This window comes from Bufo gargarizans, chromosome 4 (assembly GCF_014858855.1).
Source record: "Bufo gargarizans isolate SCDJY-AF-19 chromosome 4, ASM1485885v1, whole genome shotgun sequence".
Lineage (NCBI taxonomy): Eukaryota > Metazoa > Chordata > Amphibia > Anura > Bufonidae > Bufo > Bufo gargarizans.
In genome coordinates, this window is record NC_058083.1 from 368,879,350 (window position 1) to 368,895,243 (window position 15,894).

The 15,894-nt window shown below is 41.4% G+C and overlaps 1 protein-coding gene across 7 annotated transcripts in view; it reads right to left on the bottom strand.

Annotated features, from left to right (window-relative positions):
• Positions 1–15,894, bottom strand: part of ARID1B (AT-rich interaction domain 1B) — a 645,879-nt gene that overhangs the window by 200,928 nt on the left and 429,057 nt on the right. For all 7 annotated transcript variants that reach the window (XM_044289093.1, XM_044289092.1, XM_044289095.1 and 4 more), the window contains one exon: positions 1,355–1,444. In XM_044289093.1, coding sequence (XP_044145028.1) covers positions 1,355–1,444 — 90 coding nt within the window. The remainder of the gene's footprint in view (positions 1–1,354; positions 1,445–15,894) is intronic.

Consider the following 15,894-nt stretch of genomic DNA (forward strand, 5'->3'; position numbering starts at 1 on the left):
AAATGGTGTCCTAGTGTGCATATCAACCCACAGCATTATTCACTTTTATAGGGCTGACAGATCACTGCCTATGTCCAACTCCTAAAAGTAAACCCAGGTGGTCCCAGTGTCAAACCAGGTAGCAGGTCCAGCACTCTAGTCTTGGATAAAACTGTTGATTTTTTATTTCTAGTATCTTTTAAAAAAAAAGTTCAAAATGGCACACAGCAGGACATCTACCCACAGCAGTCAACGCGTTTGTTTGTTTTTGCAGGTGGTCCCAATGGCTGGACCCCATCAAATGTATGGATTTATTGCTGAGTTTGCAGCATGTGGATGGGATATTTTAAAGCTGCTACTATCATGTGCAACAGAGTTTTCCCACAGAATCCCATTGACATTTCAGCCTGACTTAATTTTCCCATCCCAGAAAGTAAGGACTAGGATATGGCATCGTTCTCTGATTTTTTTTCTCTTGACCTCCAATGACTAATAAAAATCCCACCCAATTAGGTTAATGTTCTTTCTAGGTGTCCATATAAAAATAACTATGCTTGACAGCATGAAGGAACAGAAATGAAGGAGAACCAACAGAAAATTAGCCCTTTTTAAAACCAATATCTTGTATACATTGTCTGCTAATTAAAAACATCATCTGCTTAATTAAAGAACACAATAGCTTAATGGATTGATAAATGACTCCAACTATTCCTTTACAGAAAATCTGGGAAATCCCTTGCTGAATAGCCTGGTAAATTTGTTAGCAGGGGACTGGAGTTACTTGTTATTTATACCATACACCATAACATATAGAAAGAAGTAGCAGATGTGAAGAGGGCAGTATACCACTGAGGCTTTAGGCTGTGTTCATATCTCCATCAGAGATGTTCTGGCATAAATGCCAGCTGTCTCCTGGACTAAAACTGCTCCTTGCGGTGGTTTTTGTCCGGCCGAAACTCAGCATTTGCTCCAGAAAGTGGGCGGATCACAGCCAGATCCCATTATCGTCAATAGGTATCTGGCATTCATCTGTTGAATCCAACAAAGCTGGATCCAGCGAACGCAGTCAGGGTGTTCTCTCGGCCTGCTGAAATGTAAATGTATCCTTAATGTTCCTGAGGTCATCTAAATGTGGAGAGTGGGGAAGTAAAAGGCAAATAAAATTCCCACATTCAGAATTGTCACTGTGAACACATTCAAGAATTGTTGAATTCAGTTGTGTCATTTCACCGCACTAAATACTGCTGCATATATCTGACACTTTTGATAGAAGTTTTTAAGGTGAATGTAGCCTAGTACAGTGTCAAGTAAAATATATTCCCAAAAACTGTACTCAACAATGTATAAAAAACAATGATGAAGGTTCTTAAATTACCTCTGTCCTGTGGCATTGGTGACTGGCTCAAGGCAGGATGTGAACTAGACTCCGTTTGACCACCTGGAGGTTGTGGAGGCATCTGGCTCCCTATAAATATAAAAAAATACAGTTACGATAATTTTATATAAACTATAATAAACTACATATGTCCAAACAACACATACACATACATGGAAAATAATACAATTAAGAACAAGAGCAAACAATTAGGGAATTTGAATTTTCTACATAGACTGTATATGTACTGTATCATAGAATACTTTATAAGTTATTTAAAGGGAACCTGTCATCAACCTTATGCTGACCTCACTGATGGCAGCATAATTTAGTGACACAAATGCTGATTTCAGCCATGTGTCACTCATTAGCTAAAAGTAAGTGGTTGCCGAGAACCACCATCATAATCATTGCAGCCCAGGCCTTGAAAAGAGTCAAATCTATTTGAGAAGAGTTATGGTTATTCATGATCTCCTGCACTTTCATCCATCTGCTGATGATTGGAAGTTCTCTTCTAGAAAGAAAGGGAGAAAACTAGGTAGAAGACTGTCATTCATCAGCAGGTGGGCAAGGAGAGCAGGAATTCATGAATAACCATGACTCTTCTCAGGTGGCCGTGACTCTTTTCAGGGCCCAGTCTGCAATGATTGCGATGTTGGTTCTTGGCAACCACTTACTTTTAACTTATAAATGACGGACCGCTGAAATCAACCTGCCTGTCTCTACTTTATGCTGCTGTTAGTACAGGCTACATAAAGTTGATGACAGGTTCCCTTTAAGATATTTGAAAGTGTATGTGTGTAATGTTTCCATATCTGTTTTACAAGAAAAGACAAAATAATCAATTAACTTTAGATTATTTCAGATTTTTATGGTTTGGTGAATGCAGCCATCATAGCTTAGAACATGAAGTCAAAGTTGCAAGAGTTTAAAGGGATTCTGTCACCTCCCCTAACCCAAAATCCGATTTTAAAGCAGCCATGCAGCACAGCTTACCTTGATTAGGCTGTGCTCTTTTATCTTGTAATCCGTCCAGTAGTTTCTGTAAAAAACGACTTTTATGGTTATGTAAATGAGTCCTGAATGTGCCCAGAGGGGCGTTTTGTTCCCCTTAGAGAGCCCAGTACCACCCCTCTTACAGTGCCCAGCCCGCCTTCCTTGCGACTGTCTAACCACCCCCAGCCTGCCACAGCCTCTCCTCAGCAGGGAAGAGCGAGCATCGGACGTCACTGGGCTCGGCGCATGCCCAGTGACGAGGATGAAGCTCCTGCCCTCAGTCTCCTGCAGATCGCACAGGCGCAGCCCTCAGTGGGTACTGCGCCTGTGCGAGAGTTCGTTCGGCCGTCAGGGAGGGGGAGGAGAGGGAGGAGAGGCTGTGGCAGGCTGGGGGCGGTTAGACAGTCGCAAGGAAGGCGGGCTGGGCACTGTAAGAGGGGTGGTACTGGGCTCTCTAAGGGGAACAAAACACCCCTCTGGGCACATTCAGGACTCATTTACATAACCATAAAAGTCGTTTTTTACAGAAACTACTGGACGGATTACAAGATAAAAGAGCACAGCCTAATCAAGGTAAGCTGTGCTGCATGGCTGCTTTAAAATCTGATTTTGGGTTAGGGGAGGTGACAGAATCCCTTTAAGAACTGGTTTAATAACAACATAGCCAAATATTTGTTTTATGTGTATTGCTGTTATAGCGACATATCAAAAGTTTTGATCGGTGGGGGTCTGACCACCGAGATCTCCACCTATCTCTGGAACGAGGGGAGAAAAGTGCTCGCTTAGCATGCTCTCTCTCTTTGCTGCACAAGACGAGTTCATAGACTTTCTATTGAGTCTATCGCACCTCCTGTCCTGCAGCGACGAGAGAGAGAATGCGCTAAGTGACTTCTGCCGATCAAAACTTTTGATATTTCCATATAACATATCAAAGGTTTTCTTGAAAGCATCTTGACCCTTTAAGCTGCCTGTCCATGTTGATTTACTCTTGGTGCATAATAGTAAGGATGAGAACATAAAATATACCTCCAGTGGAGAAAATCTTTTTGGCCCCTTAAATCCCATGCTCTCCCTTCACAGCAGCATCGGAAGCACATGTCAATGTATGTAAGCATATGGACATTCTGTCACAGTAGTGAGCCAGGCATAGACAGCAAGTCTTTATATTACAATAAACACTTCTATGTGATCAAGCAAAAAAAATAATAATGCTGCTCTGTATAATAAACAAATGACAATTTCATGTTGGCACAAGAAACTTCAACTTAATATGTATGTATGCCTGAGGCACTGCTATCAACAGAATTTTTGATAAGAGGCAAGGGGATATGGAAGAAAAGAAAAAGGCAACTTAAAAACTGCCTGCCTTTATCAGACATGATTTTCAATGAAGTCCCTTGCTAGGACATCATTTTAAAAATAGTTTTAGTTAGTATTGCCATTACCTAATAAATAGCATATCAGATGTAGATTTTCTGAAATCTTACTTCTAGATAATGGATGTTTTAGGAATTAACCTAAATTTAACCGCAGCACTTCAATGTAATGTTCTTATTGGATTTGCTCCCTTTACAAGCTGAAGGGATCTGAGAATAATGCTGCCGGCTGCCTTTTCCCTGCTGGTAATGCTTAGAGCAGCTTGTATTTTGTAAATCCAACAAGGATAACTCCTCCATTAAAATCAGAGGTATATATCTCATCGGCTGACACTATAGATCAGGACTTCCAAAATTATGCATCACAAAATAATACAGTGTAATGGTACAATTTAGTATTTTTTCAACTAGTAACCTTATCAAAACAGCATGCTGAGATAGGTTGCCTATTTCCCATACTTTTCCCTTCTGGACAACCCCTTTAAAGGGTTGTTGCAGGAATTTTTGCAATTGTAAAATTTGTTCCATTCATGGTTAATATATCTGGTTTATTAAAATAAAATAAAATAAAAAAAATCCTTCGTAAAAAGGTCATGAATTTTCAGACAGTAGTAATTTAAAGAGCTATGCCCATCTAGTACTTTTATGGCATACTGCTATGTCAGTTAGGAGCGAGTTCCAGAGGTGGGACCACACCTATTTCCAAAATGGGGCCCCTAAAGTGGAGCGCTCAGCAATTTTCTGAATTCCCATAGCAGGGAACGGAGAGCAAGCCATGCAAGTACTGCCACCCCCCTATTCATAACTATGGGACTGCCAGAAATAGCTGACTCAGCATTATGCTATTTTCAAAACTCCCATAGCAGTGAACAGAGGGTGGCCGCACATGTGGAAATGCTCTCCCTTCGCTTCAGGGGTCCCATTCTGGAGATAAGTGGGTCCCAGAGGTGACACTGACTGCATATCCTAGCGAATATATAGGGAATAGCCCATTAAACATTAGTAATGTCATTGCTGACTCTATGTGCAGTGACCCAGTGGTCACAGCAAAAGATTAATGGGATATTGTGCATCCTAAAGGCTATGTATGGAGAGTAGGGAATTAACTAATCATCCATACCCTTAGTAACAATCATTAGGTGTGGGCATGCCACACTTCTGCTAGAGTAGGTTAGTCCGAGGGGAGTGAGTTGAGAAGCAGCAGCAAACAGGGAGATACCTGCCCTGTGAAACTGGTACCAGCCTCTTAAGGAAAGCAGACGTTGATTTGAGTGTACAGCAGCCATTACAAAGGGAGAGTGCTGGAAAATAGAAAGCCAGTGAAAGGTAACACATCTATGCCTGTTGTGCACTTCACTGCATTGTGGTTGGGGAGATACGTTGCAGACACCCTACCATATCAAATGGGCTGTGCAGTCGTAATTATATTATCACAATGCTATACAATTCACTTACTACTAATAATAAGTGTTTGGCCTCCAACTCCCTTTTTATATTTGCATAGCACTTTCTAAAATGTGAAGCAAAAAAATGCACCAAATTGTGGCACATTTTTCCACACATGCTAGGTCATTGTGGGTACAAATAGGAGAATCTACCTAAATTTCAATATTTCATGATCACACACTCTTCGTAACAATTTAGAATGCTTATTATTTTTATTGTCTGCAGTCTTTAGATAGGGCACAGTAGTTGTAAGCACAGCAAGTCCTGTAGCTCCCCAGCTAGCAAACAGTAGACCACAATAATTCATAAACTGAGGTCTGTAGATGACTAACAAGAGATAAGTCCAACTTGACACAGCAACTTCAGCATCTTCATTAATAAACCTAGTGATATTTTCATAATCTTTATGGCAATTATTAAGTCTATCTAATCATAGTAATATCCTATTAGACTGAAAAAATCTTAAGCATATGTACTGTGTCTTTGTTTTATGCCATCTACAATTTCCATTTTCATCCTTTATCGATGATGATATCTTTGCTGTATCTTTATAACCTTGTTGAAAGCCAAAAATCTGACTGCTTTGCTTTCCAAGTCTTTATGCCTTTTTAATCAAGTTAAAACTTTCATTAGTTTAGTACCCTCAGCAAGGTCAGTGCGAACACTCATTTGATCACTTTTAATGAAGTTTCCAAGCACAAGCTCCTTGTCATTTTCTTTTTGGAAAGGAGAGTATCAACATTAACAATCACTGGTTACACCATTTATAAAACATGCAGATGTGGATTATTAAAGATTAATGCATTTCTGGATTGATGTCGGCATTCCGTTTGTCTCATGCCGAAACCAATTCTGTTATTCATTAGTCAACGACAAATCAGATCATGGGGATGCTGCATAGGATACAAAGGTGCAAACATGGATAAAGAATGAGTAATGAAACCAGTTACAGAGCTACTTAATGTGGATCACCACAGAAAATGTAATGCCATGTATAATGTGAGGGCATTAAAGAAGAATGGCAAGAGGTTCATTGAAATCGGGGTATGACCAAGACAGAATTTATATGGAATTGGTGTATTCATCTGGAAAATACCAATTGTTGCCACATAAATAACCAAGTTTTATTGACTTTTTATAAATGGCATTTCAGTTTGTATTGAAATGCAATAAAATAGTGCCAGGCATTGATGTGAAAGAATTGCTACACAATGATGGGTCCTGGCCAGGGCCGTAGATAATTTTTTTTCCTGGGGGGGGTTCAGCTTTCTCAAATTATAAGTCATCATCCACAGATATCTCCCCCCCCCCCCTCCATTTTAGTTTAGTTTTTTTTTTTTTGTATGAAGAGGCTGCGGTGCTTTATGAGCGCCACCGTCTCTTCTTAGGCCATATGACATCTTCAGACTAAAAAAATATACCCCAAATTGGGTCCTAAACTGAAAAATTTGGTCAACAAATTTTAAATAAATATAATTGCAATAAAAAAGACATGGAAGAGAATACAGCACCCCATACCTCTCCATCCAGGGACATCTCCTGTCATGTAGACCTTCTCTTTCCTCTTCTCCTCCATTTGACCCAGACCACTATGGCAAATTCTTTCAGCCGCAACTCGTCTCTACAGTTTGTAACACAGACAAGTTAGATTTCTCAATTTTTCCATCAATCTCCTCATCCTGGACCAGGATTCCTGGTGTCCACACAGTGTCATCCTTTCACTCCCAATACTGTGCCCGTTATGCTCCCCAATGCCCCAGGAACTATACTGCTGAAATAATAGTGACCCTAATAGACATATTTGGGGTAATTTATCAAACTGGTGTAAAGTAGAACTGGATTTCCAAAAGAGCTGTCAAATATGAAAGGTGGAATCTGATTGGTTACTATGGGCAACTAAGCCAGTTCTGCTTTACACCAGTTTGATAAATTACCCCAAATGTTCCTATAGTGTCCACAGCAACTATAATGTCCCCTAGAGTGCCCCCAGTAATAATACCACCCTCTATTGTGCTCCAGGCAATAATCCCTGTATAGTGTCCCCAGAAATAATAGAATTGCCCCTACAGTGCCTCCCCAATAGCAACACCCCCATATAGTAATTTCCACCACACTGCCCCCACATAGTAATCCCCCCATAGTAATTTGCCCCCCACTGCCCCCATATAGTAGTTTGCCCCCACACAGTAATTTGCCCCACACTGCCCCACATAGTAATTTCCACCACACTGCCCCCACATAGTAATTTCCACCACACTGCCCCCACAGAGTAATTTGCCCCCACATAGTAATTTGCCCCCACACTGCCCCCACATAGTAATTTGCCCCCACACTGCCCCCACATAGTAATTTGTCCCCACATAGCAATTTCCCCACATAGCAATTCCCCCACACTGCCCCCACATAGCAATTCCCCCACACTGCCCCCACATAGCAATTCCCCCACACTGCCCCCACATAGAAATTACCCCCACACTGTCCCCACATAGAAATTACCCCCACACTGTCCCCACGTGGCAATTTCCCCCACACTGCCCCCACACAATAGTTTCCCCCACACTGCCCCCACATAGTAATTTGTCCCCACATAGCAATTTCCCCACACTGTCCCCACATAGCAATTACCCCCACACTGCCCCATATAGAAATTTGCCCCCACATAGTAGTCCCAGACCCTCCCATAATAATTTGCCCCCACATAGCAATTTGCCCCCACTCTGCCCCATCTAGTAATTTGCCCCGCAAAGTAGTCCCTCTCATAATAATTTGCCCCCACATAGTAATTTGTCCCCACATAGTATTACCTCCCATAATAATTTTGCCCCATACAGCCCCCACATTCCCCCCCCATGTACTCGATTAATCTTCCCTAATATGTCCTCCTGTGTGTCCCCCCCCCACATGTCCCCCAAAGTAGGCACATGAAATAAAAAAATAAAAAATAAACAAAAAATTAAAAGCTAAATACTCACCTATGTCCAGGGCCAAGCGCTTGCTTGCAGAGGAAGGCGGGATGAGTCAGGCGCGTCACAGTGCTGCGTCCCGGCACAGGCGCGTGATGACGTCATCACGCACGCCTGTGCCGGGATTTCACTACCGCATAGGCCTCAGGCCTACAAGGCCTGAAGCCTATGGCGGTGATCGGCGACGGGACAGGGAGCTATGCGCTCCCGTGCCCCGCCGCAGTATGTCGGCGTTCGGGTCAGCGTTGGCCCCCCTGCGGTGCTGGGCCCGGGGCTGCCGACCCGAACGTCCGAATTGTAATCCGCCACTGGGACAGACAATCTGGGGGGGGTTTGAACCCCCCTATCCCCCCCCCTTATCTACGCCCCTGGTCCTGGCTCAATAAAGAACAACAACTTTACTTCTGGAATGAAAGGGCTCAAATGACAAATGCCCTCCAATATCAGGTATAACAATGTCACAATAGCAATGAAAGGACAACCAAAAGAAAGGTTCTTTCTCATTTCAAGCATCATTCCAAAATTGTTTCATAGAAATATGATTTCCTAATTTTAGTTTCCTATATTTCAGCAGACATGATGTGAAATCACATTTGTGTTCAGAGTGTGACCTGAAGTTAAAAAAAAATATAGGCTGACTTAGTGTACCCCCTAATAAACTGCTACCTAGAACTTGAGTATATGGCCTCATACACACAGCCGTTGCCCAAATGAAGCATTATCGCAATATATCTGTAATAAAAATATTCCTAAGGGGTTTTGTACATTACATTTTCCTCTCTGGTAGAACCCCTGCTGTTTATCCTCATGGTTCACCTTCTACTGCATTCCGTGGGGGACTAACATGCTCATTACCATTCCTGCTTCCTTCCCCTCCCCTCAGTGCTGGTTTAGTGATCTTATATTTTGGTCAATACAATATTTCCTTATGGAGAACGCCTTAAATGTCGTGAGGAGTCTCATAGGCCAGACAATGCTCCTCTGGAATTCTGGTTTTAGGTATGTAAATGAACCCTTAACAAGCTCTGCCTCTAATGTTGCCAGATTTAAGGTACCTTATCCTATAAGTCAATGTTCAAACTTAGTGATATTATAGGGATCCATGTGCAGTGGTCTAGATTCCTTTTATTCATTCACTCTTACTTTTAAGTTAATAGAAATATACAGTACAGACCAAAAGTTTGGACACACCTTCTCATTCAAAGAGTTTTCTTTATTTTCATGACTATAAAAATTGTAAATTCACACTGAAGGCATCAAAACTATGAATTAACACATGTGGAATTATATACATAACAAAAAAGTGTGAAACAACTGAAAATATGTCATATTCTAGGTTCTTCAAAGTAGCCACCTTTTGCTTTGATTACTGCTTTGCACACTCTTGGCATTCTCTTGATGATCTTCAAGAGGTAGTCACCTGAAATGGTCCTCCAACAGTCTTGAAGGAATTCCCAGAGATGCTTAGCACTTGTTGGCCCTTTTGCCTTCACTCTGCGGTCCAGCTCACCCCAAACCATCTCGATTGGGTTCAGGTCCGGTGACTGTGGAGGCCAGGTCATCTGGCGCAGCACCCCATCACTCTCCTTCATGGTCAAATAGCCCTTACACAGCCTGGAGGTGTGTTTGGGGTCATTGTCCTGTTGAAAAATAAATGATGGTCCAACTAAACGCAAACGGATGGAAAAGCATGCTGCTGTAAGCTGCTGTGGTAGCCATGCTGGTTCACTATGTCTTCAATTTTGAATAAATCCCCAACAGTGTCACCAACAAAGCACCCCTACACCATCACACCTCCTCCTCCATGCTCCACGGTGGGAACAAGGCATGTAGAGTCCATCCGTTCACCTTTTCTGCGTCGCACAAAGACACAGTGGTTGGAACCAAAGATCTCAAATTTGGACTCATCAGACCAAAGCACAGATTTCCACTAGTCTAATGTCCATTCCTTGTGTTCTTTAGCCCAAACAAGTCTCTTCTGCTTGTCCTTAGCAGTGGTTTCCTAGCAGATATTCTACCATGAAGGCCTGATTCACACAGTCTCCTCTTAACAGTTGTTCTAGAGATGTGTCCGCTGCTGGAACTCTGTGTGGCATTGACCTGGTCTCTAATCTGAGCTGCTGTTAACCTGCGATTTCTGAGGTTGGTGACTCGGATGAACTTATCCTCCGCAGCAGAGGCGACTCTTGGTCTTCCTTTCCTGGGGCGGTCCGCATGTGAGCCAGTTTTTTTTAAGCGCTTAATGGTTTTTGTGACTGCACTTGGGGACACTTTCAAAGTTTTCCCAATTTTTCGGACTGACTGACCTTCATTTCTTAAAGTAATGATGGCCACTCGTTTTTCTTTACTTAGCTGCTTTTTTCTTGCCATAATACAAATTCTAACAGTCTATTCAGTAGGACTATCAGCTGTGTAGCCACCTGACTTCTCCACAACGCAACTGATGGTCCCAACCCCATTTATAAGGCAAGAAATCCCACTTATTTAGGCTACTTTCACACTTGCGTTCAGAGCGGATCCGTCTGAGACGGGTCCGCTCATATAATGCAGATGGTGGATCCATTCAGAACGGATCCGTCTGCATTATATTGTAAAAAAAATTCTAAGTGTCAAAGTAGCCTCAGACGGATCCGTCCAGACTTTACATTGAAGGTCAATGGGGGACGGATCCGTTTGAAAATTGAGCCATAGTGTGTCATATTCAAACGGATCCGTCCCCATTGACTTACATTGTAGGTCTGGACGGATCCGTTTGCCTCCGCACGGCCAGGCGGACACCCGAACGCTGCAAGTAGAGTTCAGATGTCCACCTGCTGAGCGGAGGCCAAACACTGCCAGACTGATGCATTCTGAGCGGATCCGCATCCACTCAGAATGCATTAGGGCTGGACGGAAGCGTTCGGGGCCACTTGTGAGAGCCTTTGAACGGAACTCACAAGCGGAGCCCCGAACGCTAGTGTGAAAGTAGCCTAAACCTGACAGGGCACACCTGTGAAGTGAAAACCATTTCAGGTGACTACCTCTTGAAGCTCATCAAGAGTGTGCAAAGCAGTAATCAAAGCAAAAGGGGGCTACTTTGGAGAACCTAGAATATGACATACTTTCAGTTGTTTCACACTTTTTTGTTATGTATATAATGCCACATGTGTTAATTCATAGTTTTGATGCCTTCGGTGTGAATCTACAATTTTCATAGTCATAAAAATAAAGAAAACTCTTTGAATGAGAAGGTGTGCCCAAACTTTGGGTCTGTACTGTATATCTAAATCTCTACCTAGATGGTGAAGAAGATAAGTGTAGGGGCATTACATACCGTATGCACAGTGCATTCTGAAAGTCTGAAGACCCTTTCACCCTATTCACATTTTGTTGTGTTGCAGCCTTGCGCTAAAATAAAAAAAAAGTTCAAATCTTTCCTCATTATTTTGCACTCAATACCTGATTGAGAAAATGAAAACAAAGTTTGAAATCTTTGCAAATTTATTGAAAAGGAAAAACTTAAATGTTGAATTGACATACGGTGTAAGTATTCAGACCTTTTACAGGGAGTGCAGAATTATTAAGCAAGTTGTATTTTTGAGGATAAATTTTATTATTGAACAACAACCATGTTCTCAATGAACCCAAAAAACTCATTAATATCAAAGCTGAATATTTTTGGAAGTAGTTTTTAGTTTGTTTTTAGTTTTAGCTATTTTAGGGGGATATCTGTGTGTGCAGGTGACTATTACTGTGCATAATTATTAGGCAACTTAACAAAAAACAAATATATACCCATTTCAATTATTTATTTTTACCAGTGAAACCAATATAACGTCTCAACATTCACAAATATACATTTCTGACATTCAAAAACAAAACAAAAACAAATCAGTGACCAATATAGCCACCTTTCTTTGCAAGGACACTCAAAAGCCTGCCATCCATGGATTCTGTCAGTGTTTTGATCTGTTCACCATCAACATAGCGTGCAGCAGCAACCACAGCCTCCCAGACACTGTTCAGAGAGGTGTACTGTTTTCCCTCCTTGTAAATCTCACATTTGATGATGGACCACAGGTTCTCAATGGGGTTCAGATCAGGTGAACAAGGAGGCCATGTCATTAGATTTTCTTCTTTTATACCCTTTCTTGCCAGCCACGCTGTGGAGTACTTGGACGCGTGTGATGGAGCATTGTCCTGCATGAAAATCATGTTTTTCTTGAAGGATGCAGACTTCTTCCTGTACCACTGCTTGAAGAAGGTGTCTTCCAGAAACTGGCAGTAGGACTGGGAGTTGAGCTTGACTCCATCCTCAACCCGAAAAGGCCCCACAAGCTCATCTTTGATGATACCAGCCCAAACCAGTACTCCACCTCCACCTTGCTGGCGTCTGAGTCGGACTGGAGTTCTCTGCCCTTTACCAATCCAGCCACGGGCCCATCCATCTGGCCCATCAAGACTCACTCTCATATCATCAGTCCATAAAACCTTAGAAAAATCAGTCTTGAGATATTTCTTGGCCCAGTCTTGACGTTTCAGCTTGTGTGTCTTGTTCAGTGGTGGTCGTCTTTCAGCCTTTCTTACCTTGGCCATGTCTCTGAGTATTGCACACCTTGTGCTTTTGGGCACTCCAGTGATGTTGCAGCTCTGAAATATGGCCAAACTGGTGGCAAGTGCCATCTTGGCAGCTGCACGCTTGACTTTTCTCAGTTCATGGGCAGTTATTTTGCGCCTTGGTTTTTCCACACGCTTCTTGCGACCCTGTTGACTATTTTGAATGAAACGCTTGATTGTTCGATGATCACGCTTCAGAAGCTTTGCAATTTTAAGAGTGCTGCATCCCTCTGCAAGATATCTCACTATTTTTGACTTTTCTGAGCATGTCAAGTCCTTCTTTTGACCCATTTTGCCAAAGGAAAGAAAGTTGCCTAATAATTATGCACACCTGATATAGGGTGTTGATGTCATTAGACCACACCCCTTCTCATTACAGAGATGCACATCACCTAATATGCTTAATTGGTAGTAGGCTTTCGAGCCTATACAGCTTGGAGTAAGACAACATGCATAAAGAGGATGATGTGGTCAAAATACTCATTTGCCTAATAATTCTGCACTCCCTGAATTCAGTATTTGGCATCTTTGGCATCGATTACAGCTCTGGGGGCCTCGGGTGTGAGGCAACAAGGTTAGCACACCTGGGAATTTTCTGTCATTTTTCTCTGTAGATCTTCTCAAGTTCGGTCAGGTTTGATGGGGACCATCTGTGGACAGCCATATTCAGGTCTCTCCAGAGATGTTCAATTGCGTTTAAGTCAGGGCTCCGGCTGGGCCAGTCAAGGACATTCACAGAGTTTTCCCTATGCCACTGCTGTGTGGTCTTGGCTGTGTGCTTAGGGTCATTTTCCTGTTGCAAGATAAACCTTCAGCCCATTTGGAGGACCGGAGCACTCTGGATCAGGTTTTTATTAGAAATATTTCTGTACTTTGCTCCATTCAGCTTTCCCTTAGCACTGACCAGGCCCTGGATTGGTTCAGACATGACACTTAGAATTGAGGTAAAATATTTCAACCCTGGTTTCATCAGACCAGAGTCTCTCATGGTTTGAGAGTCCTTTAGGTGCTTTTTTTTGATTTAGCAAACTTTCATGTTTTACTAAGGAGAGTTTTTTTTCTGACCACTTTCCGGTTGGTGGAGTGCCGCAGTGATGGTTGGCCTGCACACAGGATATTTGGAGCTCAGCCAAAGTGGCCATTGGATTCTTGGTCATCTCTCTTACCAAGGCCTTTCTCCCCCTTTTTTAGGGGGGTGACCAACTGTATTTAGAGTCGTGGATGTTCCAAACTTCTTTAACTTAAGAAATATGGAGAACACTGTCCTCTTGGGAATTTTCAGTGCAGCAGAAATGTTTGCACACAATACTGATACTTTTTTTGTTATGATATGCATTGTCAGCTGTGAGACTTTATATAGACAGGGGAGTATCCTACCAAATTATGTGCAATCAATTGAAATGACCAAAGGTGGACAATCAAACCGTAGAAACATCTTAAAGATGATCAAGAGAAAAGCGAGGCCCCCAGAGCTAAATTTCAAGTGGCATATAAGGGTGTGAATACTTATATAAATGCAAAATTTTGATTCTCATATTTTTTTATACATTTTCAAACATTGCGGTGGAGATTTGCTAAGACAAGCGCTTTCTGCACTGGTCTTGATATCCCTTGCACCACCGAATAATGTGCCTAATTTATGAAACACCCGCCTCGCCATAAATTAGAGGCATCCCATGCAGTCCGTGCACCTAAGCAGAAGTCTACGACAGCACAGAGCTGCAGTAGATTTCTGGCTTCATTTGTGCCAGAAAACTGCCGTAAATGTAGTTAAATTTTTTCCCAGTTGCTGGCTATGCTCCCATTAAGGAAAGTGGTGAGGGCCACATAAAATCCTAGCGATATGACAATTTTTAAAAAGTTGCAGTTAAAAACTCAAAAACACATAGCATACAACTAATGCCACTTTTCAGATGCAAGGGAGAGTTATAAATCTCCCCCTTTATTTATTTATTTTTACTAAGGGAGGTTAAGTGCAGATTGTTGGGGGGGGGGGGGGAACTTTTTTTTTTTTTTTTTTAGCACAAGGCCTTAACATAAAATGTGAAAAAGGTTTAAGGACCTAAAGAATTTTCAAATGCACTGTACTGTATCTCGGGGTCTATATGCGAGGGACAATTCTCCATACAGGGGAGAAAGGTGCTAACAAGAGCTAACTGCAATGCATCCAGAGACACCCACAGAAATGGAAAAAAGTTATTATGGTACGCAGAGTGAGTAAAAATAAAGTTTTACATTTGTAAGATAACCCCTTAATGTGGATGACAATGTTAAGAGGTCAAAAAGAGTAAGAAATCGTAAATTATATAAAAAAATAAAATAAAATAAAAGTTGCATATGCTTTATGTATGACTTCAGACACTCAGCATATTGTAGATCTTATCACCAATCGATTGTAAGCTTCCATATATCTGAGAAAATAGGAATTCATTTCATAGAACAGCCAAGACTAACAAATACTGACACTATACAATGCTACACAGTAGTAGTCATACTTTAAATAATAAAATGTATAGTAACATCCTGTATATAGGCGCCACATCATAATCCCTTTCCCATATTTCTCTTTGCGAATGCATCTAGACTTGTTTCTTCTATTCTAGACAAACATACTTTTACATACTGAAATTATTTTTACACTGACACCTCGGGCCAGTTTTCACCTTCCAGCCCAGGTCATTTTTTGCAAATGTTTTAAGACTCTTTTACTTATCCACGCCTTTCTGATATTGTTTTTTCGTCACATATTGTATTTCATGACAGTGGTAAAATTGAGTCAAAAAATTTCATTTTCATTTATATAAAAAACTAATTTACCAACATTTTTTTAAAATTAGCAAATTTCCAAATATCAATTTCTCTACTTTTATAATAAATAGTAATAACTCCAAAAATAGTTATTTATTTACATTCCCCATATGTCTACTTCATGTTTGCCATTTTATTTTTTGGGGACATTAGAAGGCTTAGAAGTTTAAAAGCAAATCTTGAAATTTTTTTAAAAAAAGATCTAAAACTCACTTTTTAAAGGACCAGTTCAGGTCTGAAGTAACTTTGTGAGGCTTACAAAATAGAAACCACCCAAAAATGACCCCACTTTACCCAAAAATGACCCCATTTTAGAAACTAGGTATTCAAAACTGATTTTTTACAAACTTTGTTA